This window comes from Mandrillus leucophaeus, unplaced genomic scaffold, assembly GCF_000951045.1.
Source record: "Mandrillus leucophaeus isolate KB7577 unplaced genomic scaffold, Mleu.le_1.0 Scaffold85, whole genome shotgun sequence".
In the NCBI taxonomy this organism is placed as follows: Eukaryota; Metazoa; Chordata; class Mammalia; order Primates; family Cercopithecidae; genus Mandrillus; species Mandrillus leucophaeus.
In genome coordinates this window covers 2,699,638-2,727,125 of record NW_012109252.1, presented here as the reverse complement: position 1 = coordinate 2,727,125, position 27,488 = coordinate 2,699,638, and the positions used below count along the sequence as shown (strand labels likewise).

General features: G+C 46.1%; 1 protein-coding gene across 2 annotated transcripts in view; it reads left to right on the top strand.

Moving 5' to 3' along the window:
* Positions 1-27,488, top strand: part of DLGAP2 (discs, large (Drosophila) homolog-associated protein 2) — a 231,379-nt gene that overhangs the window by 126,002 nt on the left and 77,889 nt on the right. For both annotated transcript variants that reach the window (XM_011968600.1, XM_011968599.1), the window contains 2 exons: positions 17,252-17,399; positions 21,705-21,924. In XM_011968600.1, the coding sequence (XP_011823990.1) occupies positions 17,252-17,399; positions 21,705-21,924 (368 nt within the window). The remainder of the gene's footprint in view (positions 1-17,251; positions 17,400-21,704; positions 21,925-27,488) is intronic.

Here is a 27,488-nt window from a genome sequence, read left to right as displayed (position 1 = left end):
AGAGGCTGGTTAGGGTGGAGGCTGGGTCTCAGTTCTGCAGAGGCTGGTTAGAGTGGAGGCTGGGTTTCAGTTCTGCAGAGGCTGGTTAGAGAGGAGGCTGCGTCTCAGTTCTGCAGAGCTTGGTTGTGATGGGAGGTTGGGTTTCAGTTCCACAGAAGTTGATTAGGTTGGGAGGTGGGGTCTTAATTATGCACAAGTTGGTCAGGGTGAGAGGCAGGGCCTTCCTTCTGTTAGGTTGTCCAGACAAGGCAATGGCATCGTTCTCAGGCATTGCTTTGCTTGTGTGTGGTCAAACTTCTTCACACTAGCAGGAGAGCAGAGACTTTGCCCCTGGCGTCTCCTGCACACTGTGACGGGCCCAGGATCCAGTTCACAGTAGCTGGAACAGTCACTATTTCCATCTTGGGGCTTATTTGCCTATGGAACTGGGGCTGAGGAGGGATCTGCAGGCTTCTAAACCTGACTACATCGTCCTCCCCACACATCCTCCTGGCAGGAGACGGCTGTTCCATATTTGACCCCTTAATATTTGGTGAGATTCCATGCAAATTATTAAACTCAAGTTGCCTTCACGCGAGGTGTTTTCTGAGTCCTGCAACTCCTCCTGCCACCTCCCCACACACCCCAGCCACCGTCTGCACCTCTCCTCAAGTCAGGCAAGGTGCAGCCACACATTCCCATTCTGATGCCCAAGACACAGCTGGGACAGGACATGTACTTAAAGACACTTAAGTGAACAGCTCCAAAGATGAAGGACCCTTCTTCATTTTGTGGACACTGCAGACCCTGTTCACATACGGCCGGTATTGACATGGATTCAGAAATCATTTTCCTGGAAACGTTGCTGGGTAACTGGGGGAGCAGGGGCCTTGCTGCAAATGCACTGGAGTTTGCTGAAAATGTAAATATGAATCTTGTCTCCCAGCACCAGGGAGAGCTGCTTCGCTGGGGTGTTCATTATGATTCGCAGATGAAATGGACAGAAATTCAGATTCTCTAAACAGCACCTCAGCGGGGCACCCTGTCCCTCCATCCAAATAGATCCATACTTCTCAAAGCATGGCCTGGCCCATAGACCACCAGGAATGGAATCACCTAGAATGTTTATTTAAAATGAGGATTTGGGGCTGACCCCACCCTTCTAAATTTCATCTCTGGAAATGCAATCCAGGAATCAACATCACACAAAATCCAGGAATCAACATTACACACAGACAAGAAGACCGTGATCCAGGAATCTATATATTACATACTAGGCTGCAGGAGACCGTGATCCAGGAATCTATATATTACATACTAGGCTGCAGGAGACTGTGATGCAGGAATCAATGTCACACACAGACAGGAAGAAGACCGTGATCCAGGAATCTATATTACATGCTAGCCTGCAGGAGACCGTGAGCCAGGAATCAATGTCACACACAGTCAGGAAGAAGACCATGATCCAGGAATCTATATATTACATACTAGGCTGCAGGAGACCGTGATCCAGGAATCTATATTACATGCTAGCCTGCAGGAGACCGTGATCCAGGAATCTTCATTACATGCAAGCACGCAGGAGACTGTGATGCAGGGACCTACATTACATACAAGCAGGCAGGAGACTGTGATCCAGGAATCTACATCACATACAAGCACACAGGAGACTGATTCAGGAATTTACATCACATATAAGCACACCAGAGGCTGTGATCCAGACTGGGATTTCAAAATCATCCAATGAATGTTTGCTTGTTGCTCCAACACCAGCCTTTAAATGTAAACTGATGACAGTCAAAACTATTTATAAAGAAAAAAACAATGTACTTGTTTAAAAAAAAACTCAAACATAAATGGCTTAGATGTAAATAATAATGAAGATACCACAGGTAGAATCACAGCTTCTCTGTGATAGGCCGGGGGTTAGAATCGCTGTGCTTAGCATCTGCCAGGAGCTGCTGCAGAAGAGGTCCGGTGTTTGGCATCACGTGTGGAGCAGTTGTGATGTAACAGGATAAAGATAGTGCAGTCGTTTTGTTGTTAGAAGCAACAGTTCCAGAAGCCAGGCAAGGCGCACCACCCTACAGCCAGCCTCGGTGCCATCGGCTTACCTGACTTCATCGGCCCCTGATGATGCAGGTCAGACACGATCATTGCTTCCATTGTCAAAAGAGGAAACTGTGGGCAAACAGCATCCGTGACTTACCCAGGTTCACACGGTGAGGACGGACAGAACCGAATGCAAGCCCCAGACCCAGACCTCCTGACCTCCACTCCTGTGTTCTGGACACAGCCCCCTGCCACTCAGGGCAGGTTCATGCAGTGAGGATGACAGAACCGAATGCAAGCCCCAGACCCAGACCTCCTGACCTCCACTCCTGTGTTCTGGACACAGCCCCCTGCCACTCAGGGCAGGTTCATGCAGTGAGGATGACAGAACCGAACGCAAGCCCCAGACCCAGACCTCCTGACCTCCACTCCTGTGTTCTGGACACAGCCCCCTGCCACTCAGGGCAGGTTCATGCAGTGAGGATGGACAGAACCGAACGCAAGCCCCAGACCCAGACCTCCTGACCTCCACTCCTGTGTTCTGGACACAGCTCCCTGCTGCTCAGGGGAGTGGACCGATTTCAGCCAAAGATGGTTACATACTTGTTTTCCACTTCCGTCGCCACTCAGGTGAATACAGCAGGGCTCTCAGAGCGCGTGCCTTGAGATGCTTGAGAAGCAAAGCAGTCTCCATATTCCCCTGACGTTTTCCGTTCACGACTTGAAGGCAGCAGATGATCACAAGAATCTCTCGTGAATGCGAGAATCTGGGGCTCTAGTGAGAGCGGCCTCTACTTAGCCATGAGCTTTAGAAACATGCTACATTCTTGTGGGCCTAAGTGCCTCTTCAGGATGAAATCTTTTCAATTAGCAGCCTAAGGCTTTTATGCCCTGCTCCTTTCGACAGTCGTCCCCTTCAGCAAACCCGTGTCTCTGCTGATGTTATGTTCCCTGTTATAAGGGAGAAAACAGAGCACACAGCCTTTGCTAACTGCCCAAGCCCACAGCATCCATGAAGGGCTGAGAACCGAAGCCTGCAGCTCCCCACTCTGGAAGTAAATTGTTGACTCATTTCCGTGTTTGTCTGAATTATTAGTTTATCATATAGTTGTACTAATCCATGGCAAATGTTTACAATATGCCACAAAAGCAACGCATGCCGAATTTGGAATCGGAAGGCCTTCAGGCTCAAATCGCAGCTCCAGCTTGTGCTGTGGAACCTGTCACCTCTAAGTGAAGACTTTCTCCTCTTGTTAAAGCAAGGTGAATTATACCTTCTGCAGAGAATCACAACCAGCACCAAATGAGAGGTGAAGAATGAAAGTATTTGTGGAAAATGAATTACTGTTAACTCTGCTGCCTCAGAGCTCCCTCACTGTCCTCCCTTGAAGCCCGAGAGAGAAGACGAACTGAAGGTACCAGTGGTTTGTTTGTGAAAGTTTGTTTCAAGTCTACATTCTGAGCATACAGTTCGTTTCAAGTTACAGATGACGCAAAGCTAAATAGAGTGCTCTTCGTATCTTGTTTTCATCCTTTATTGAGATACGATTTAAGTACCATACAATTCATCCACTTGAAGTACAATTCAGTGGTCCTTAGTTTATGGAGTTGTGCGAACATCACTGCAATCCATTTTAGAACATTCGCTTCACACCGAAAAGAAATTCTGTACTGTCACTCCCCGCTTCCCCTAACTCCTCCAACCCCTGGCAACCGCTAATCTGCATTCTCCCTGTCATAGCCATGGAACCCCACAATATTGGAGCTTTGTGTCTGGCTTCTAGCATAATGTTTTCAAGGTTGATACGCATTGCAGCATGTGTCAGAACTGCAATTATTTTTATGATGGAACCATATTCCATTGTATGGATAGACCACAGTTTATTTACCCATCCATCATGGATGTATACTCAGGTTGTTTCCTTTCAGGGGCTATTGTGAATAACTCTGCTATGATCATTATTCTTTTTGTTTTCTGAGATGAAGTCTCACTCTGTTGCCCAGGCTGGAGTACTAGTGGCACTATCTCGGCTCGCTACAACCTCCACCTCCTGAGCTCAAGCAATCCTCCCTTCTCAGTGCCCCCAAGTAGCTGGGACTACAGATGTACGCCACCACACCCAGCTAAGTTTTTGTATTTTTGGTAGAGATGGGGTTTCACCATGTTGCCCAGGCTGGTCTCAAACTCCTAAGCTCAAGAGATCCACCTGCCTTAGCCTTCCAAAGTGCTGGGATTGCAAGTGTGAGCCACCACACGCGGCCTCTTGTATGAGTTTTTATGTGGACACGTGTTTTCATTTCTCCTGGGCATATACCAAGGAATGGAGTGCTGGGTCCTTGATAACTCAATATTCAACCTTTTGGGGAACTCCCAGACTGTTTTTCAAAGTGGCTATATTACATAGAATATTAAATAATATAAATGAGTTGCATATGTAACATTATATTATTGTATTATATGTTTTCATATACATGTTTATATGAAAATTCTCCCTCATTTTTAAAAATCTGATTTATGGTCTTTAATCTCTAAAGATTTATAGAGACACGATTTTGTAGCAAGAGCAGATTTTTCATCTGTCTTAAAATTTGTATGTTCATCAGTATGGATATACTGACACCCACACCCTGGAGGACGAATGAATGGAGGATTTCCATAATGCTCATCACATCTTTTCTGATGTGTAAGTCACTCTCCTTTCTCAGAGGGAATCTAATTTATTCTCCTTAGCACAATATTGCTCTCTTTTCTTAGAAATACATTTCACAGTGGAAATATAAAGCAATTTGAGAAAAATAAGATTTTTAGATTGACATCGAGCATCTGTAAATATATCCTTTAGAAAATTGACTTCAACTGAAATTTCCACACTGCGCAGCCAGCTCCATGAGGACAAGGGCCGTGCCTTCATAAATGATGCCCAGGAAGTATTTGATAGATGAGTAACTCATTTTCTAAGTTAACATATATTAGAAGAATATTTTAACAGCAGCAGTGAATGCCCGTTTTCAAGAACCTGTTCTGCCCTGGTTCGGACAGATGTAGGTCTCCATTCTTCCGAATTCATGTCAACCCTGCGTGTTCAGTTCACTCACATTGGCCTCCTCTGTATTCTTTTTGGAAAAACAAATCATAGAGAAAGATTAGCAAATCGAATTTTTAAAAAATAAGCCTCAAAAATGTTGAATGTCAAAGGATTAAATTGCTACCTTCCATTCTAGTTCCATCAACCATTCCCAGTACAAATATCAACGATAAGGCCAGGCTTTGCAATGTGTGACCTGACAGGTCTGACTCGTCAGTGTTTTCCATGAAAATGGGCCTCGGGGGGCCTTCGGCAGAGCCAGGTGGGGGAGGCTGGTTCGCTGCAAGTGTATGCCCTGGCTTCAGCGGTGGCTGAGTCCTTGTAGCCTAGGGGACATGGTGGATCATCACATACTCTCATGGGGTCCTTCACAAACCCCACCAGTACCTTCAGCAGATGGAGAAATCAACTCTTCATAGGCAAGAAAAAAAAATGGATGGCACAGAGCTGGGGTCTCCTGAATATTTGCATTCGGGCAAGAGAGCAGCTGGGGGGCCTCTGCAGCCAGAGGGGGAATCTCCCCTCAGAACTGCCTCAGTGAACACGGAACCACCAGCCGCGTTGGCAGAGACCTCAGTCAGTGCTGCTGGTACCACAGGCAGGACGAGGGGTGCCGAGGTTGGAATGTGACCACAGACACCCGGCGGACTGGAGGTGGCCGCTGCCGCAGCTGCCATCAACAGCTTGGACCCCACTTTGTGTTGCCAGCATCACCTCCTGGTGTGGAGAAAACACGTCTTACCAGAGGACCTTGTGCCCACAAGAGCTCTGGGGAGTCTGGAAAGGAGACCCCCCAGGCAGAGGCCCCCGGTGGTGCAGCCTCTGCCTCTACAGTGCTGGGCTCCCCAAACCAACCACCAAAGCAGCAGAACTGATATGCATGTTGGCCAAACCAAGGACAGACAGATGCTCACCCTGGTGACACGATTTTTTTTTAATGTAATAAGGAGTTCTGGCTCTGGGATAGTAGCTTATATTGAACAAACGCTCACACAGAAGACAGCCATGAACTGTGGAACCCACATACACATGCACACACACGCACACGCATGCCCACACACACACACGCACACACACGCACATGCACACACATACATGCACACACACGCACATGCAAACACATGCCCTCCTGTTTGAAAGCAGAGTTGGGCAGGAAGTGGAGACTATTCACATTTTAAAGGAAAGGCACCACACTCACTCAGGGCTGTCCACGGTTCCGTGAGCTCCCTCTGACCGCCCTCGCTACCCACCGCGGGAGGGCAGTAGGAGCTGGAGCAGACAGCCACAGTCTCCTTGGATGTGTCTGTTACAGGATGGGATCTGGGGCTGCCAGAAGAGGTGGGGGTCAGCACAGAAGGGGTGGAGCCACAGAGGGGAACCCCAAAGTCTATTAACACTTGGGGACCACTCAAAGAGTTTAGTGTCCAGCTGCTGACCACCGATGGTGAAGACCAGGCTGGAGGCTGAAGCCCACCAAGTGCATGGGCCGGGTAGACCATCTGCAGCCTCCCCAGGCCCGCCCCAGCAACACACGAGCCAAACACCCAAAGCTCAGGAGGACTGGCCACAACCAAAACCAGCACATGCCGGAGGAGGGAGCAGGTGCCAGGGTCTCCTCCAGTCGTGTCCTTTATGCCAAAAAGAGGCCAAAGTTGTAGCAACGTGGAACCCACATGCGAGGAAAAACCTGAAGTGCTCAAAACAAAGCCTGAGAAGACCTCAATGTTAGAATTCACCAGAAAGATCTTTAAAGCAGCCATTGTAAGGTCTTATGAATGATATAAAAATGTTAGAATTCCCTGGAAAGATCTTTAAAGCAGCCATTGTAAGGTCTTATAAATGATATAAAAATGGCTATTACAAGATTAAAGATCTTAAAGGAAAAGAAGGTCTTAATGCATGACTAGATGGAGAAATGAAAGCCATGAGAAAGAACCAGATTGAATTTTCAAAAACAGAAAACCACAATGTCTGAAATGAAAAATGTATGGGATGGGTTTAAGAGTGGATTGAGAGAGCAGGATAAAAGCTTAGTAATTTGAAAATAAACCAGTAGGTATTCTCAAATATGAAGAAAGTAGAGGTGAGATATTAAAAAAAAAAGAACAGAGCCTCAGTAATATGTGTAAGAAGAAGTGAAGGACACACATATAATTAGAGAACCAGGGAGAAAAGTGGGAGAATTTGGCAAAAGTTTTTGAAGAAACAACGGCCAAATATTTTACAAATTTGGTTTAAAAGAATCCATAGACCCAAAATGCTGAGTGAACGCTAAAAAGATAAATAGAAAAACATCATACCTAGCCACAAAATAGTTAAACTGTGGCAAACCAGAGAGAGATAAATCTACAAAACAACTGAGGAAGGGGTCAAATCTGAACACACAGGAATAATTAGAAAATTTTGACTGACTTATTGTCAGAAGCAATGGGAGCCAAAAGACAATGGAATCATGTCTTTAAAGTGATCAAAAATGTCTATCGATTCAGAATACTATACCCAGCAAAAATACCTTTTAAAAAATGAGAGCAAAAAAAGACTTTTCAAATAAATAAAAGCTAAGGAATGTATTTTTAAATTAAATCCATGTCTCCACATGTGGCCACTATCTTTTTTTATCTTTCGTTAGTTTCAGGGGTACAGGCTCAGATTTGTTATTTAGGTAAACTCATGTCATGTGGGTTTGGTGTATAGAACATTTAGTCATCCAGGTAATAAGCGTTGTACCTCATAGGTATTTGTTCTGATCCTCTCCCTCTTCCTACCCTCCAGGAGGCCCCAGTGTGTTGTTCTCCTCTCTGTGTCCATGTATTCTCATCATTTAGCTCCCACTTATAAGGGAGAACACACAGTATTTGGTTTTCTGTTCCTGTGTTAGTTTGCTAAGGATAATGACCTCCAGCTCCATCCATGTTGCTGCAAAGAACATGATCTCATTCTTTTTTCTGGCTGCATAGTATTCCATGGTGTACATGTACCACATTTCCTTTATCCAGTCTACCACTGATGGGCATTTAGGTTGATTCCATGTTTTTGCTATAGTGAATAGTGCTGCAATGAATGTGCATGTGTCTTAACGGTAGAATGAGTTCTGTTCCTTTGGGTGTATACACAGTAATGGGATTGCTGGGTCAAATGGTAGTTCTGTTTTTAGTTCTTTGAGGATTTGCCACTCTGCGTTCCACAATGGTTGAACTAATGTATGCTCCCACCAGCAGTGTATAAGCATTCTCTTTTCTTCACAGCCTCACAGCATCTGTTTTTCCACTTTTTAGTAATAGCCATCCTGACAGGTGTGAGATGCTGTCTTATTAGGGTTTTGATTTGCATTTATTTAATGGTTCGTGATGTTGAGCATTTTTTCATGTGCTTGTTGGTCACATGTATATCTTCGTTTGAAAAGTGTCTGTTCATGTTCTTTGCCCGCTTTGTTTTTTGCTGGCAAATTTGTTTAAGTTCCTTATAGATGCTGGATATTAGACCTTTGTTGGATGCATAGTTTGCAAATATTTTCTCCCATTTTGTAGGTTTTCTGTTTACTCTGTCGATGGTTTCTTTTGCTGTGCAGAAGCTCTTAAGTCTAATTCGGTCCCCTTATCTACCTTAATGGACAGTGCACCTCTAGAGCAACACCCAAATACTAATGCTATGCTGTACAGCCAATAAGAGCTAAAGCTCAATATTAAAAATATTTGATTAACCCAAAAGAAAGCAAAAAGAAGCCAGAGGAACAAATATATGAATAGGACATATGGAAAACAACAGTAAAATGGTAGACTTCAACCCAGTCATTATAATAAGTGTATTAAAGTAAGTGGAATAAGTAAGTAAAAGGCTACAATTCTAACCCTGGAGAAAAAATGTCAGCATTAAGGGTGCAACATTTAACTTCCTCCCTAAGATGAGATAAAACATAAGGATGCCAACTCTCAGCTCTTCTACTTAGCATTCTAATGGAGGTCCTCGCCAGACACAGAGGCAAACAAGAGGAGAAAAGGCACAAAGTTTAAAAGGAAGAAGCTCCTTCCATGTTTATATTCCAGGTTTATTCTTAGATCACATGATTGTTTACATAGAAAACCTAAGAAAACTACAAATCAAATCCTGGAACAGATCACGCCATTCGTCAAGGCTAGGACGTGAATGAAATGGGTAGAAATCCATTGCATTTCTGTAGACCCATGATGAATAATTGGAAAATGCGATTAGTTTTAAACATCTCAACAGTGCTATAGAATTGTGGTGCTCTAAGAGAGACCATCTGAATAAATCGAGAGCTAGACTGTGATGCATTGGAAGTCTCAGTGATATGAAGATGTGAAATCTCCCTAGACTGAGATATGAATTCAATGTGACCTCAGGAGAATCAACGTGATTCAAGCAACCTCAATTTTTAGAGAAACTGACAAGAAGGTTCTAAAATGTGTGAAAATGCGAAGAACCTAGAAGTGTCAAAACAACCTCGATAAAAAACACAGTTGGAGGACTCACACAATCTGATTTCAAGACTTGTGTTACATCTTGGGACAGTGTGATATGCATGTAAGAATAGAAAAGGGTCTCTCAACCTCAGCACTCTTGATATTTGGGGCCAGACAATTTTCTCTCATTGGGGACTCTGTGCACCTTCAACACTCGTGATATTTGGGGCCAGACAATTCTCTCTCACTGGGGGCTCTCTGTGCACCTTCAGCACTCTTGATATTTGGGGCCAGACAGTTCTGTCTTGTTGGGAGCTCTCTGTGCACCTTCAGCACTCTTGATATTTGGGGCCAGACAATTCTCTCTCACTGGGGGCTCTCTGTGCACTTTTAGCACTCTTCATATTTGGGGCCAGACAATTCTCTCTTGTTGGGGGCTCTCTCTGCACCGTAGGAACTTTTGGCGGCATCTCCGGCCTCTGTCCAGCAGACGATAGCACCCTCCTCTAAGTTGTAGCAAACCCAAAATATCTCCAGACACCACCAGATGTCCCTTGAGGGCATAATCACCCCAGATTAAGAACTACTGGAATAGACAAAATAGATCCATGTGGCAGAATAGAGACTCTAGCCATCAAAATCTTTAAATTCTCTTCATTAAAAGGCACAATTAAGAAAATGGAAAGGCAAGCCATAGAATAAGGGAAATATCTAGCTGACAAAGGGCTTGAATGCAGAATATATAAAGAACTCCTACAAAACAAGAACATAAAGACAACCCCACAAAAATGGGCATAAAGCCAAAAGTTTACTTTGCAAAAGAAGACACACAAGTGTCCAATAAGAATTAGTCATCCAGTAGGTGAAAGTTAAAACTTTAATGGGATAGCACTTCAGTTTCATTAGAATGGCCTAAATTAAAAAGATGACAATACAAAATGCCCATGAGGACATGGGGTGGAGGCCACAGATAGTCAACATCTGTCAAAACTCACTGATTCCTACCTGTGCCTTTCACTGTCTATCAGTTTTCTCTCAATTAATAAAATTTAATGGGTATTTATTTTTCTGTTTCATTTCTATGTAAGAAAGAAAAATAATTTTCTTTTGGGTAAGTTTACCTTGTCCTTTTCCCAAAATAAAAAATAAACAGTTGAAATGTTCAGACCAGTTCTTTCTGAGACATCTACCAAATGCCAACATCTGGAGTCACAATACAGGTCTCTCAAAGACAAATTGAACAAACATAGTATGTGTTAATATTAACTAAGTGCTTACTATGTGTTATACTTGTATTACATGCTACATTCTTGCCTAATATTCACAGAACTCCATGAGTTATGTCCTGTGACTACCGTCCTCATTGTATGTTGCTTAGATTAAGAGATTTGTCCAAATGACACTGTTGGCAAGTGGCTGAGCCAGGATCCGAACGTGGGCTGTCAGGTATCAACACGCGTGCTCCCTGTGCATGCACACTGCCATCTGCACGCCATGTTACTTCCCACCTGTACAGCACATTTCACGGCCGAGCACACCGTTGGTCTCGGCCTAGCATTTCCCGCAGACAGGAAAAATGATCCCAGTCCAGCCTCTTTGACTGTCTTTCCCATGGTGTCTTATTTTCACCTTCTAAAAATAAATGTTCATGTTGTCTCATCCTCCCACCCAAGAAAACTCACAGCTTTTCTCAAACCGCCTGTCCGCGCTGCTCTTTCCTGACGAATCGTTCAGAAGTTCCACTCGTGCTTGCATTTTCTTCCTTTCACATCTGCAATCTCATTTCTGCACCCAGATCCGCTGAAACCGTCTTTTTCAAAAATGACCCCAGGTTGCTCCATCCGACAGTCTTCCCCATGTCATTCCACTTGGTTTGTCAGCGTCTGATCCGCGGCCGGACTCCTCCTGCCCCGCGGGTGCCCCGGAGCCTCCCCTGCCCCACGACCCTCTCACTCTCCTCCCGGACTCCCTTCGTGGCCCTGCCTCACCCGGGAGGCCTCCTCCACGATCCTGCGGCATGACCCTCACAGCCCAACGCCTTCCACACTTCGCATCTGAAGCGCTCGGAGGTTCACAGCCCTGACCATCTCATTGGCTCTGTTCTTTCACAGACTTCTTGGAAGCGCCTTAGAATCCGCAGGTCCAGATCAAACTCAGGTCCAGCCTCCAAAACCTGCTTTTCTTCCTGGCATAGATCTTGCCTTTGTTGGGAAGTCTACGTGCCTTGCAATCATCTCAGCTCTAACACATTCCTCATTCCTGTGGGCTCAGAGTCCCTGAAATCCAAGCCCTCTGGTGTCTCATGCGAAACCACCCCAGCTCAGGTCTGCGTGAGCCTCTCGGGGTCTGTGTCCAGGGCACCACTTCCTGCATTCAGGCTCCTCGTCCTCCAAGCCCCAGGCACAGGGACCTTCCTGAGCTCCCAGCCCACAAGTCCCTGATCAAGAACTTGCAGTACTTTTCTTTTGCCTGTGACATAAACATCAAGCTCTTTGGGGTGTCCCTCAGTTTCCCCCCCTGCTTCCACAAACTTCTCTCCCAGAACGCCTTTCCCCACTTACCCTCTGCTCTCCAGACAAACAGTGCTCGCTCCCTGCCTCCAAGCCGGCGCACGCTCTAGATTTCCTTTTAGCATTTTGCATTAAAAATATCTATGTTCCAGTCTTTGTCCCCAACACACTGTCAACAAGCGCTACTCTTGCTATCTTGTGGAAGGCCTTTTTTGCACTTCCAAGCACCCAGACTTATGTGGCAGGTGCACCTTACTGAGATGCCTTCTCCTTGTGTTCTGTTTGGGAAGCCTTTGGTGGCACATCCTTGCAAACCTGCCCAGCCCTGGTTATAGCAAAGGACGGGTATAGCCAAGTGGACGAGAGCTGGAGGAGGTTGTCCTGGCTGGTTCAGGGTCAGCTGCACTGGGACCAGGGCAGAGGAGAGCCAGAGGAAGTTGTCCACACTAGGTCAGGGTCAGCTGCACTGGGACCAGGGCAGAGGAGAGCCGGAGGAAGTTGTCCACACTGGGTCGGGGTCAGCCGCACTAGGACCAGGGCAGAGGAGAGCCAGAGGAGGTTGTCCACACTGGTTTGGGGTCAGCCCCGTTGGGACCTGGGCCAGCATCATGCATCAGAACATGCTGGCTCTCACAGCTGGCCCTGAGTCAGCCACTGCAGCCCCACCTGCCACGGGCTCTGGGAAGAGCAGTCGTCAGCATGGAGAAGGCCGGACTCTGCTCAGAAGCCGCTGAGCAGGTGCTCCATGGCCTCACCAGCTGGAGCGGGGTCACACCTCGGAGGCTCCGTCAGCACCAGGAGGGCGTCCAAGCAAGGGTGTGGCGCTTCCGAGCCTCTGCAGTCAAGAGCCCAGAGATGGGTTGTCGGGGTAACTGTGGGGCAGCCCAGATGTGGGCGCCAACAGTGAGATGCAAATGTGGTTTTCCCCAAAGATGTGCAGTTAGGGAACAAGCATGCCTTCATCTCCTGCAAGGGCACAGAAAGCTCAAGAACGCTTTTTACCCTGAATGTGGAAATAATCAGGAAAGAAGCCATTTTCTGAAATCCAGTCATGCACTGTGATATTATTTAAAATGTGTACTGAAAGATGTTCTAAGAATTTCCTTTTTGCAGGTGGAATACTACACACACGTGCACACACAGCACACGCGTGTGCACACGAATGTCTGTTTCACTAGCGCTGTTTAGCGTGCTCCATTTTCCGTTGAATGCAGTGAAAGAAACACTTCTTATATTTGGGAGCTTCTCCTGTCAGATCCCATTTATAGAAATGAGAAGATGCTCTCTGTATTTCAAATGAACGCATTTAGTATGGAAAAAAAAAATCTTAAATGTCTCCTTAGCACAACCTGCATCGAATCCTTACTGCTTTCCAAGGTAACAAAGGAGATGGTTTACGCTGTGTATTTTCAAGCGTGTTTAGATGGATCTAAACAGCTGGGGTCAGAGGCCCTTTCAAGGGTACCTTTGTTATGTACGTTTTTTCTCATAGTGACCTAAGTCACAGAGGAGGTTTTGAGCCAGGATTCAGCAAGCAGCTCTGGAACCATTTGCACGTGGCGAGAACAAGGTTGAACACCAGGAATCCTGCAGTTCTCTCGGGATTGTGGATTCACCTGCACGGCTTGCCCTCTCACCTGTGTGTGGATGACAAGCTAAGGGGAGCGACATCTGAAAGGCACAACTAGAACAAAAACATTTGTGTTATTCTAGAAAACTTTTCACTATTTAAAAAAAAAATTTCTGAGCTACTAAGTGTATACAGCAAAATATGTTTCTGTTTCTGGCACCTGGGATGCCATAGGAATTTTACCACTTGGAGAGATAACCAAAGGGACTGAAAGTCAACTTCAAAATGCCCCGGGATGTCCGAGGGGGATTTTCAGGAGGAAGCGCCAGGCAGGTTTTGTGGAGCAAGCAGTGCTGGGGGCGTCACCATGTGTCACGTGGCAGGGCTGCCAGAGGGTGCATCCCCCCATCTCAATCAGCGCCCCCGGTCCTAGTTCTTGAGTTTTGATCTGTGACTGTGAGGAACCCAGCCTTCTGGGACGCTATATGATAAAATGCTAAGCCATTATAATATTTTTTAAAAAGCCTCTTAAGCCAAATGAGGCTGAGGTTTTGTTTGTTATTTTTTAGCTTTTTAAAATGTCTGTGTCAGAGGATGGGATCTTTTGGGCTCCGTAGTCCTGTGACTCAGCAGCTGTGACCTTGAGATTTTAGAGCATGAATTCCAGAGTCAAGATGCCTGGACTCAGAGGGGAGCGCTGCCCCCACCCCGCCCAAGCCTGAGTGCTTTAACTGGCACCAGTGCGTGGTGACCTGGCACCAGTGTGACCAGTGTGTGTGACCTGCCTGAGTGCTTGACCTGGCACCAGTGCATGGTGACCTGGCACCAGTGTGACCAGTGTGTGTGACCTGGCAGCAATGCGTGATGACCTGGCACCAGTGTGACCAGTGCGTGGTGACCTGACACCAGTGCGCATCTGATGCTGCATTCATAGGAGGAGGGTTGGGAAGAGGCCTGGTTTATAGGACTAATGTAAAAATTAACTGTGTTAGGACAATGCAAAACACTTATTAGCATCTCTGGCGTAATCGTGCCTAGAAAAGGTTAGCTATTGTGAGTCCATGTTTTAAAAAAAAATTATTAGCTGTCTTCAGTGGCAACATTTACATGTCACACCCCATTTTGAAATACAGAGAATCATTGAGAGAATACGTATTTGAAACATAGACTCACAAAGCATGTTGATCCACCTGTGAGGGCCGTCCAGCAGCCACCGCCAGGGTGATGAGCCGTGGCTCGAAGTGATCCCTTCGTTCGCGTACCACGCGCTGTTTAGACAGCAGATCCAGAGGGTGAGAATCCTTCTTTAAGGTTTTCTCGGTCTAGAAGGCAGCCTCAATTTGAGAATGTTAAAATGCAAAATGGTGGCATTAATCAGAAGGGACGGCTGTTGTATTGGAAGAAAACTGGTAATTGGTAGAAAGTGCTGATTAGTAGAAATGCAGGTTACGAAACCAGCAATCTCAACGAAGCACAGAAGGAGAGCAGACTTGCAGGAGGTTTATGTTTCTGCAAAGACAATTGCAGGAGGTTTATGTTTCTGCAAAAACAAAGGTGAATCAAGTTAAGAGCCTCAGTCAGGGTTCTTGGCATCCACCTGAGGCCACACAGCTTGGGCTCCATAGCTCAGGGCTCCGTCCCCTGCACATGACCCTGTGTTAAACACGCACAGGCACGTGGATACATTCAAAGGAAGCCAGCGGTGGTCTCTTGCAGAATGAGTCCACGCATCCATCAACCTGAGCCTCAAACTTGCGACCATATCTCAGAATACTGTTGACATATTGCCGCTCTGTGGAACCTGTGCACTCAGGGTGGTGACAGCCAAGGTCAGGGGTCCGTGTTTGTTCACCTTGTGTTCACTGGCAGGTGACCTGGGGGATCCACAGAGGAGGGGAGGGGACAGGGCCCCTGCTGGTGCAGGCGCAGGTCCCCACATCTGCAGCAGAGCTGCCCATCCCACTGCCCAGGTGCAGCGGGAGTCGGTGGGCGTCGACGTGAAGACCATGTGCTTCATACATAGTGAATTTAGAATTGGCTCAAAACTAATTTTCTCCCTTTGCTTTCTCTCTCTCTCTCTCTCTCTTCCTTCCTTTCTTCCTTCCTTCTCTCTCTCTTTCTCTCTCTCTCTCTTTTGGTCTAAGTCAGGGAGGGGAAGATAGGTAGGAGCTGGAATATGTTATACATTTTCTCTTAAAGCAAAAATATTTAGCAGAAAGAATGACTTTAAATCTATAATGAATAAGCTTCACTTAATAAGAATTCATGGAGTCCAGTTTTTTTCTCTGATATTCCATTTTTAAAGACTGAAGTAAATCAGAGAAAAACTGCACCAAGTGTTTAATTTGAAAAGCAAGTGCGTGCTTCAATGCCCAGCTCTGGAGTCAGAATCATCCACCTAACATCTGGATACATTTTTATGTACCTGCTTGTGCACTGATATTTAATGTTCCTATTATGATCCAAAAGAGGCAAGAAGAATAATTAATCATTTCTGTCCACATTTCTACAGCTTTTGATAAAATGAAATGAATTTTGCTGCATTGTGGAAAGATTGTCAGTAAAACTGGAAAGTGGTCCAGTTAGACAGAAATGTGAGCTAAGCCAGACCTTCGATCGACCAAACACTCACAGGGTCTTCCGCGCTTTTAACATTTCACAAAATGGCAAGAAGGAAGACCAGAGAACGCTGATTTATTTTAAGGGAGTTTGGAAGGAAATGACCATTATGATAATAAAATGGATTTCACTCAGCCTACTCCTATTACATTTGCCGATATTGCATAACCTGGACAGCTTTGCATAAGTTAAAACTGAAAGCGAGCCTTGTATTTTTTCTGTTACTTTTTAAATACGTAAAGTTGCCAGAGAGCTAATAATTTTTATGAAACTCTCAGTTTTTTGGCGTAAATTCAGGAGCTGAGTTTGCTATTATGCTGTAGGAGTTACTAGTGCTTTCAGCACTTTTCTAAAAAAAAATGTGGAATGATCTTAATTTCACTGCCTGGCCATAAAATCTCAGGTTTCAAAGGCAATTTTGTAAATAGCCTCCCCTATTACTTTTGATGAAATTCACAATCGTAAATGTGAATCTCAGAATATTTGCATAAGGCAGAGTTACCTATCAAAAGACACAGACATTCCGCTGGAAATGTGATGCCAGCCTCTCGGTGGGTCGGACGATTGTTCCCATCTCTGCCCTGCGGTGGGTGCCAGCCTCTCGGTGTGGGTCGGACGATTGTTCCCATCTCTGCCCTGCGGTGGGTGTCAGCCTCTCGGTGTGGGTCGGACTGTCGGTCCCATCTCTGCCCTGCGGTGGGTGCCAGCCTCTCGGTGTGGGTCGGACGATTGTTCCCATCTCTCCCCTGCGGTGGGTGTCAGCCTCTCGGTGGGTCGGACAATCGTTCCCATCTCTGCCCTGCGGTGGGTATCAGCCTCTCGGTGTGGGTTACGTGGTCATTCCCATCTCTGCCCTGCGGTGGGTGCCAGCCTCTCGGTGTGGGTCGGACGGTCGTTCCCATCTCTGCCCTGCGGTGGGTGTCAGCCTCTCGGTGTGGGTTACATGGTCGTTCCCATCTCTGCCCTGCGGTGGGTACTCACAGAATACCTTTTCTCCTTTCTTCTTTCCTGTAGCCAAAGCTACCTGCAAGCTGCAAGCGACGTGCCTGTGGGCCACAGCCTGGACCCCGCTGCGAACTACAACTCCCCGAAATTCCGCTCCCGGAACCAGAGCTACATGAGGGCCGTCAGCACCCTGAGCCAGGCCAGCTGCGTGAGCCAGGTCGGGTCCCTTCGCCCTTCCCCGGGGGTCCAGTCTCCCAAGCCAGGCTGGCACAGAGGCCCCGTGCGCAGGCGGCAATGGCACTGCCCTCCCGTCAGCAGCGCTTGTGCAAGGCCACGCCGCAGGGGGTTCCGCCTGGAATTAGCTCTGACCGATCAAAGACTCACGGACTTATTATTCTTTTCGACACGTGTCACTCCGTGTCATTTTGCGATGATTTTTTCTGGGGAAGCAGTGACCGGAAGGCTGGACATCCTGGCCTCTCAGGCTGTCTTCCTTCTTCCCAGGCTCTTTTTCCAGTAAAAGGGGGCTAGGGAGAGGCTCTGGCAGCATGGCTTTCAGCTGTGTCCTCTGAATTGTGCCTCAGAAAGTCCTGTGAGAGGAGGGCCTGGTGTCACTCACAGAGTCCTGCCGGTCGGGCCCACTCCCAGGCAGGGCTGGTTTCAGGACAGGCACAGTGGCCAGGAGAAGGGTCCCTGGGCACCACGCGAGGGGTCGTATTAAAATCAGGTCCCTGAGACACGGGGGCTGTGAAAGGGAGGTCCCTCTGCTCCCCCACCTGTGGTGGACAGGCCTGAGAACGCATGGTGACAAAATGGGCAGGTATCCTTCAGTCTAATCATCCTATATTATATGGTAAAGAAGAATCGAAATTTTATCATTTTAATTACACACATTGCTTACTCATTTAAATGCCTCGGAAAACAGTGCCTGAGTTGACCTTGAGTTTGTATACCTAACGTTTTCTCTTCGTGGGGGGTAGGGATTAAGAGCCTGAGCTGACTGAACATTTTCTCTGACTTACTGTGGAGTAGGGATTAGCCTGGGCTTTCCCTGCCCTCCCATGATGCCGTTCACCGCGTGACAAAATAAGTACGCCGTCCATTTTGGATGTCATTAGGTAAAGAGTGCAGCATATACTGAGTACTCAAAAACAATAGCGCTTATTATTACCACGATAACAGTAAGTAACAGTGTATGATTCTGGGCACGAAAGCCCCGCTGGCTGCAGACCGTGCCATGAGCTCTTGGAAGCATCCCTGGGGCTCAGTAAACACGAGTCTTTTCTTTTGCCACAGACTTTAAATTCCTCATGAGGTAGAGTCTATTCATTGTGCAGGTTTTTTTCTCATCAGAAAGTTGTCCTCGGAACTTTTTCCACTGAACTATTGAGGTTTTTCCTAGTCCACAACTCAAGAAGTCTGCCGCCTCCTTTATCTACCCAGTTACCTCTTTGCTTCCAGAAATGGGATTAAGTTCTCATCTGCGGCAGGAATTGCATTGACTCTTTTTCCCAACGACAAGGAAAGACCATCCCTAGCCCTGCACTCAAGTCCTGGGCAAATGGGAATGGTGGGCCCTCCGGCCCCCTGCAAACAGTAACATCAACGGACCCTCAGCAGCTAGATAATTGTAATTATTTTAATAATTGAGGAAATATTCTGTTTCAGCATAAAGTCTGAGATGATATTGGGAGACACGAATTAACTGAACAGAGTAACTGAAAGTCAGTGATACGTTTTAACAACTTTCTCGCTACACAGAGATGAGGATAAAGCAAACTTTCTTCTTTTAAAGCTGGCACCTTCCGTTTCAGTTGATATAACCTGGTTTACCAAAATACAGCTTTAAAAATCAGATGTAACCCAAGAAAAGGTTTAAACAGAAGTGCAAAGGTATCCCATCTGCGGTATGAACGCTCATCTCTAATGCTTTCCACAAACAAGTTTCAATTAAATGGATCTCACACCTCTTCAGAGACTTTTATGAAACTTTCAGAGGCTCTCTGCGACTCGTCACCATTTTTGGGGGTAAACGTAAGCTAAATATACTAGTTCTCTCGTCATCTTGCTTTTGATGAACCCAAGATGGTATCTACAAAAATAAGCCAGTAAAAATAACATTTTCTCACATCTTTTTCTATCTGAAAGGATTGACATTGGAAACAATGGTTAAGCAGACAAGTTGGGTGCTTGGGGGTTTATTTAACGACTTTGAAATTTAGAATTCTAAGTCATTCCTATGCAGAGTTCTGTGGCATTACTTTAAATTGAACTCAGTTCTGAATTCTCAAAAAAAAAATGTTATTTAAAATAATCCTGGAACGCTAGTAGTAGCTGAGACTATATCACGCCCAGAAATAAACTTCCACTAATTGATTGTCCAGCCCTAGGCCATGAGACCCAACAGTTCTGGAAGGAGAGGGGACAGTTCCCGTGGTCGAGGATGGGACAGCTGGAATTTCTAACACTTCAAGGCTCTAAGGAGACGTGAATTTGGTGACAAACCAAAGTTTGTTAAAAGTTTGCCCTTCATCTTTAACACTCCATTTTTTCTCAAGCACCAAAAGGGAATTAACAATCTAACTGAAGTCTTGTGAGAGGCACTTATGTCCATGCCGTTTCCTCGTTGGAACCTCAGTAGCTGGACTCTGCTTGGGTTTCCTGCAGCTCGTGTTCCCAGAGTCTCGGGCAGAGGTCCCCACGTCCTGAGTGTCTCGGCAGGAGGTCTGGGTGTCCTGAGTCTCGGCGGGAGGTCTGGGTGAACGGATCATTTTAATTCCCTGCTGGACCAACTTGAGATGCTCCTCAACCACTTTTTATTTGTTTTGGGGAGGAGGAGTCAACTTCATGTCTAGAACCTCATTGAAAGGCTTTTAGCTGGAAGCACAGCCAAGGGTCCTTGCTGAGATGCCGGCTTCTGTTTGTGAAATGCACGCACCAGGTTAACGGTGTCTCGAGATTCTTTAGGAGTGAGGGCAGCTGGGCCCAGGGCCGGGCTTGCAGAAGGGTGTCCACTGAGGCGTACCAGGGCCTCACATAGATTTGGACCTTCTCACACTGTCTACTATAGATCTTTGACAGGAATGACACAATCTAAGACTTTTCCATACAATTCTACGTAAGTGAAAACTTAGATTGGAAGAAATTTATGGTCCAGAAAAACGTCCCGTTTCCAAGCCAGTGTGCGTGTTTCTGAGCACTTTGCTGGGTTCCTGAGGCCGTCCTGCCGGCTGTGTCCTGGTTGTGCCTGCCTGGGTTTGTCTGTCTCTGTCCAGCATCAGGAATCCTCAGACCTTTCTGAAAAAGGCCACCCCGCCGGTGTTGTGCCAGCTCTTTCTGCAGCCCGGCGTGGGCCTGTCTTCCCTGCAGGGTGGCTTCAGGCTTCGCTGCCCTTTGCTCACCCTCTGCCTGTCCAGGGTCAGTGCTGACTTAGGCTCACGAGGAAAGAGGCCGTGTCCTTCCAGCACGTAGGTCACCTCAGGGTGAAACCAGAGAAGTCCACGGGTCTGAACTTGGAGACGGCACCAAGTGTCGTGTTGTGTCAACAACACGACTACTAGAGGGAGAACCTGATTCTTTCACTTTGCCTTTTACTCTGCTGACAACTAGAGGAAAAGAACAAATCTGGTGTTTAAAACAGTATATTTTTAAAATGTATCTGCCAACATAATCCAGGGAGTTCAGAAAGTTGTTGGTGCTTTGAGCTCTCACACATCCCCAGGAGAAACAAGAAGAGAAATAATCTGAATGGGAGGGGGTGAGGGGAGAAAGAGAAAGAGAGGAGGGAGGGAGGGAGGGAGAAAGGAAGGAAGGAAGGAAGGAAGGAAGGAAGGAAGGAAGGAGTATACTAATATCCTGAGCTAAGGAAGAATAAGAAAGCCTGGAATTTAGGTAAAGTAGCACGTTTCATGTGGACAAAAACACCAGTACGGCCATTTCTTTCTCATCTGGACTCAGATTGTTGCCGTAATGGTGAGAAGGAGATGAGTTTAGAAGCCAAATTTGTGATGAGTTGTCATGGCAATGGGTAGAAGCAGACTCCATATTCTGAAAAAGAACTGAGTAGTGCACGCACTGAATGGGCTTTTCCTTACACGGCCTCAGTGCCCGGAGCCATCACGCCATTAGTAGCTTGGAAAGGTGGGACAGTCATGCGGGAAACGGAAGGAAGAAATGGATTCTAAACAGTTACTTTGTACCAGGTACTTTGCTAATCTTTTAAAAGTCCTCTCTCTCTCTTAAACTTTGTAAAAACTGTCAACCTTACCTCGAAGATTCGCCTTGTGGTCCCCCAGAATTTCATCAACATTTGGGACTGGCTGTTTGCCTAAGTGTTTTGTAAGGGATAACCCAATGACCTCTTCCCCAAGCTCAGCCGTTGTCCGTGCTGACTTCGGGTTCACTGGGCTGAAATACGAGGCAGTGAAAGGGAGCCCGGGGATGAGTGCTGTCTCCTGGCTCTTCTGGAATGTGACGGTGACCCTGGAGGCAGGGACATCACCTGTGCTGTTGATGATTGCAGGTGAGCGAGGCGGACATCAATGGGCAGTTCGAGTCCGTGTGCGAGTCCGTCTTCAGTGAAGTCGAATCTCAGGCCATGGACGCCCTCGACCTCCCGGGATGTTTCCGAACAAGGAGCCACAGTTACCTTCGAGCCATTCAGGCCGGCTACTCCCAGGATGACGAGTGTATTCCCATGATGACACCCTCGGACCTCACCTCCACCATCAGGTCAACAGCAGGTAAGGGAACGCCGTTTTCAGCCTCTCAGCGGGGCCTCTAGGGGCTTCCCTGTCTTCCTCCTAGAAGGAGAGAGGAGCACGCGGCACCACAGGCACAATGTACCCTCCTGACATTTAGTAACAGTTCCTAATTGCGTTCGTTACGCCGTCGCATTCGCGAGGGTGTTTTGTCTCTTGTGGATAACCTTTCTTTTTCCTACAACGAAATCTATTAATTATCAAGTTTCCTTAAAATAATCAAGTGTAACTAGCATAAAGTTTCAGAGAGGAGGGAAAAAATGGAAGTGCTAACATTTGGAAGGTGATCGGCCGGGCGTGGTGGCTCACGCCTGTAATCCCAGCACTTTGGGAGGCCGAGACGGGCGGATCACGAGGTCAGGAGATCGAGACCATCCTGGCTGACACGGTGAAACCCCGTCTCTACTAAAAAATACAAAAAACTAGCTGGGCGAGGTGGTTGGCGCCTGTAGTCCCAGCTACTCGGGAGGCTGAGGCAGGAGAATGGCGTGAACCCGGGAGGCGGAGCTTGCAGTGAGCTGAGATCCGGCCACTGCACTCCAGCCTGGGAGACAGAGTGAGACTCCGTCTCCAAAAAAAAAAAAAGTGTTAAATATCAAAGTGTAATGGATTGCAGTGAGACTTTGGCTGATGAGTGGTGACGCCCAGGCTCCCCGGTAGCGACGTGCAGCCGGTCTCTTGCTCAGTAAACAGATCTGTAAACACGACTCACCACCGCTAAGCAGGTACATCATTAATGCAGCTGCACTAATCATCTTAGAGCTCTGAAGACTCAAGTCTCTCTATTTCCTTTGGTTCTCATGGAAAACCATACCCACCCCTTTGAAAATTTACTGCCCAACCTAAGTATTACTGCCTAATACTTTACTGCCTAATATGTTATTATTTCTGTAACACGATGAATATACATGGCCTGGAGAAACCCATAAAACGCAGCAAGCAATAAAAGCTCGAGGCACTGCACATAGAGGCTAAGAGAGAAGCTACAAAATAACATAGTGTTGGGGCGTGAGGCGTTCTGAATACCAGAGGGCTTGGAATGCTGCAGCTGTGTCTTAGGAATTTACAGGACAGCTCCGAGGGGAAATAGAACAGAGCTATGTTCGTGATAAATCGTGTTAGGAACAGCAGACACATAACAGGAGAGAAGCAAAGAGAAGTTCAGCAGGAGTGAGTGTGTCATCACACCCGTGAAAAGGTCTTGGTTTGTTTCAGTGCTAAAGTGAACAAGAATTCCAGGAGATTGCACTTTGCAGAACCGCACATTGCAGTCGGCACTATCATCGCACTTTGTGAAGAAAGTGTTTCATAGTGGAGTCTGTGGATGGAAGGGAAGGAACTGTGTTCACACTGTCTTCCATCATGTCCTCACTGTAAGACCTTAGGCTTGTTAACTTTTCTGACTCTTGGTTTCTGTGGTATTCAAAACGAAGCTGTAGCCATGGGTAATTTATTTGCATAAGTTTAAAGATTATTTTTCAAAGAAAGCTGTGGATCCTCGGTGTGCTTTTTGTATGGTGGAGGTTTCTTCAATGCTGGCGCCACTGAGCTGGGGCTTTGGGAGAAAAGCAACAGATCCTGGCTCTCTGGCTCCCAGCAGGGCTTTCTGTGCGAGGGAGAGCGGTGCCCAGGACCTGCCGAGGGATATCCACAGGCTGACAACACGTGCCCTGGGTGCCGCCACCGGGTAGCTGTGGGCACCCGGCGTAGTCTCCTGTTTTCCTCTGGTTTGGCCTGTTCTGCTCACTCCTGCCCCTCAGTGAAATCCTGGGCCAGTTCTCCTGCTCTGCCCTGATGTAAACATTGAACAAATTAGAATTCGGGAAGTCATGAGATTTACAATGATTGCATTGAAAAACAGCTCTCCAAGACATCATTACTCATACATTCAGCAGTATTTGTTTACTGTCTCTTAGGAGCAAGTAAACAGTGAAGCACTTTCATAGTCTTCAGAAATGCTTTGAAACAATCATTACCTCATAGAAAAGGACTTTATTGTTTTTAGGGCTGTCATTATAGACAGAATAAAAATAAAACAGATTTCACAGTGATAAGAACCAGTTCTGAGCTCAGACTAAAATTTTAATTTATATATATACGATTTTTACCATGTGTATTTTGTATTCCAAAAATGCACCTACCAAAGAAATTACCAAAAAAAAAAAAAAAGATTCCATTCAGAGTTTCTTTTGTATCTTGGCCTAGTTTTGAGTCAGAATTTCCTCTAGGTGATACAGGGGACTGTCCGAGTTATGTGACATCTGAGAATCAAATGAGGAAAGAAATGAAAAGCACTGAGGGAAATACTTAGCACTGTAAGATTACAAGTTACCCTTGTGAAGAAATATAAGTACAGACTAATCATTAACCTTTCCTGTTTCCCATTTTACTCTAAGTATTGTATATTAAATATTTAAATCTTTATTTACTAAATAAAATTTGGATGACATGCAATATAGTCTATTTAGCAAGATTATGAAAAAGTACCAAAGAAATGAAAAATCCCCATCTGGGAAAACAAAATTATGGAGGAAAACTATCAAAATGTACAGGATGTAAGTGCCTTGATCATTGTGACAGCTGAACTTCAAATTTGATCCAAAGCTTCCTGTCCGTGAGTCAAGTGGATTTCAAAAATTTTCTACTTAAATACTTCTGACTTTTGTATTTAAATACTTGGGAATTGATATACTAACACTATATTCAGTAGCTATCCTTTATCGATCCATGTATGTGTGTGTGTGTGTGTGTGTGCGCGCGCGCACGTGTGTGTGTATGGGGAGGGAGATTATTTTGACAGACTGATTTTCTTTTATTATTTTCTTTCTAAAACTAGCTCATGAAAATAATTCCAAAGAGCTATTTTTGAAAACATTCCAAAGTGAGTACTTTGAAGAACAAAATTTGTTTAAACACATTACTTTATGCAGGCTCGAAAGGTAAAAGTTGGTGTTATTATTAGATTGTTTCACCTTGTAGAAATACAAATGTATAATATTCATATAATAAATATTGAATATATGCATCAAAGATGTATTGAGAATTTAAAAATACATCTTAGACCATCGTTGTAAACATGGACAGGTTGAGGTTCCCAGAGGACATTTGTTGGTTTGGGGACACCCCAGTTCACCTGCTTTTTCCCTCAACCTTTAAAGGCAGCTGGTGATTCAGCTGAGATAGACCCTTTTAATCCAATTGCCAGGGAACTCAAGAACAGAATGCACTGGGAGGCGGGTGACCCACGCACATGCACGTTCCTTCGTGCCACTATTTCTCTCATTATGAAAACCACTGCATATTGATTAGTGTCCTCGCCTTCAATGAAGTGGTTTTGAAAACATCTAACTTTCATTTCACACATGGTTTCTTTCTCATCTGGGAAATGATTTATCGGATTGCTTTACTTGTCCAAATATGCATCTCACCTGATTTTTCTAGGGAGGGAATATTATTGATATTGTGAAGCAAAATGCTGTAAAATTAGGTTATAATGATTTTTCTCTGGGTCAGAAATGTTCTCAACATATGATACAACTGATTCTAGAAGTCGTGAAAACAAAGGGAAAATCTGTAGAAACCACGGCAGAGGAAACAGCCCCAGACTTACTTTATTATTTATATTTCTATAGCAACTTGTATCTCAAGGGTACATAGTAATTTCATTTCCGAGGTAGATACTTGCCAACATAGAGGAGAAAAATTATCTCTATGTATCAGTACCTTGAATATAAGAGGCAGGATAACTTTTTCAATGCTATGATTTTTGTTGCTGTTTTAAAATTTTACTTCTTTGCTGACCTTCCTCAGTTTGAATAACTATGATTTATTTATGTATTTGATTCTCCCATTTTTAATCTTCTACAATAAAAGACAGTGTTTTACTTAATTTTATCTTATCACAAAGAGTGGATTTTCAGGCGTGTGAGCCTGGGGAAATTTTCGTCATGGACTAAACGTGTTGCCTCAGCCTTCTTCTGGTACCAGGGCCTGGTACCGTCGAGTTACTGTATAAGTGATATGCAAGTTTGCCTGACACGATGGTGAACATATTTTAAAACTTGAATTTGAAAAAGTAGAGAATTTAAAAGAAAAGAAACTGAAAATGGATGTCAGCTGGGCTGTTCATAAAATGTTTTGCCAATAGAGTAAAGGTGATTTGAAATCATAAAATACCACAGGGCATACTCAGGTGTGTTGGGCCACACGGGCAGCCCTTGGTAAACCCGGCTGATGGCTGCCGAGTACACAGCACCCCAGGTCAGAGGAAGGAGGTGCACCCCAGAGGAGAAGGATCTGTCTGGCCTCTGGCTGGCTCTGCGGGCAGGATGTCTCTGCAGACGTGCTTGCTTGGGGACCAGGTGTATGGTGTGCAGCCTTTCCAGGCCCACGTACCTCTGAGCAGGCCCTTCACCCTCCTCTCCTCCCTCCCCATAGGGCTGGCAAGGAGACCCTGCAGCCAGCTTCCCTGCGGAGTTAAAATAAGATGCGCTATATGGGGAAAGGCTTTGGGAAGGACATTTAGCTCTTCACTGGAAAAATGAGCAGCTGGAGGTTCTGTGAGCCACAAAATCTGAAAACCAGAAGATTCCCAAACACGTCTTCTCCTTGGATCTGTCATTCAGACACGAGGGCTGTACAAATAGGCTCAGAAACTGTTGCTTGGGGCTCTCAGACCCATAGCCTCAGGTCATAGCTTTCCACAAGTCAACAGCTACGCGCTGCCAGGACCAGCCTACACACCCCACAAAGGCGACAAAAAGCCACATTTCAGTAAACACATGAACAGAGTCATTTGTTCATGAATGAAAAAAGTCACACATGATCACTTTCTGTTTTAGAAATGCAAAAAATGAACTAGAATAAAGAACAGTCATCTTACACGCCAACTGAAGAGTCTAAAGGAAAGATCAAATTACATTTATGTCGTAAGCATTTATTAAGCGTTTGCTGTATGCCGGCCGTGGCACCAGGTTCTCTGAATCCTGAAGCACTAACGTCCTGGGCGTTGGCCCCAGAGGCCTGAAGTCTGGAAACAATTTCAGTTGAAGAGCTCGTCAGCCATGGCCACCTGCTGGGTGCTGTGAGATGTGTGTGGACAGCTCTGGAAACCCAGGGGAAAGCCAGCACCTCGGCAGCCTCAGGGATGCCTCTTCCACCTGCAGAAAGACTTGGGCTGGGGCTTCAGGACTGGGGAGGAGAAACCTGGGCAGAGGGAGGTGCCAGCCTGAAGTAATGACAAACCTCCCAAAAACCGCTGGGCACCTCAGCCCCAGGATTCGCAGGGCGCCCGGCCCAGAGGGAGAGGCGGGAAGGCAGGACGGACGGGGGACACGAGCTCACGGGGACGTCCACACTGCACCTGTGGTGCTTGCACTTGCAGAATTCAGAGGTCACTGCAGGACTCGAAGCAGGAGACGGGGCTGAAATTCGGAGGTCACTGGAGGACTGGAAGCAGGAGACGGGGCTGAAATTCGGAGGTCACTGGAGGACTCGAAGCAGGAGACAGGGCTGAAATTCGGAGGTCACTGGAGGACTCGAAGCAG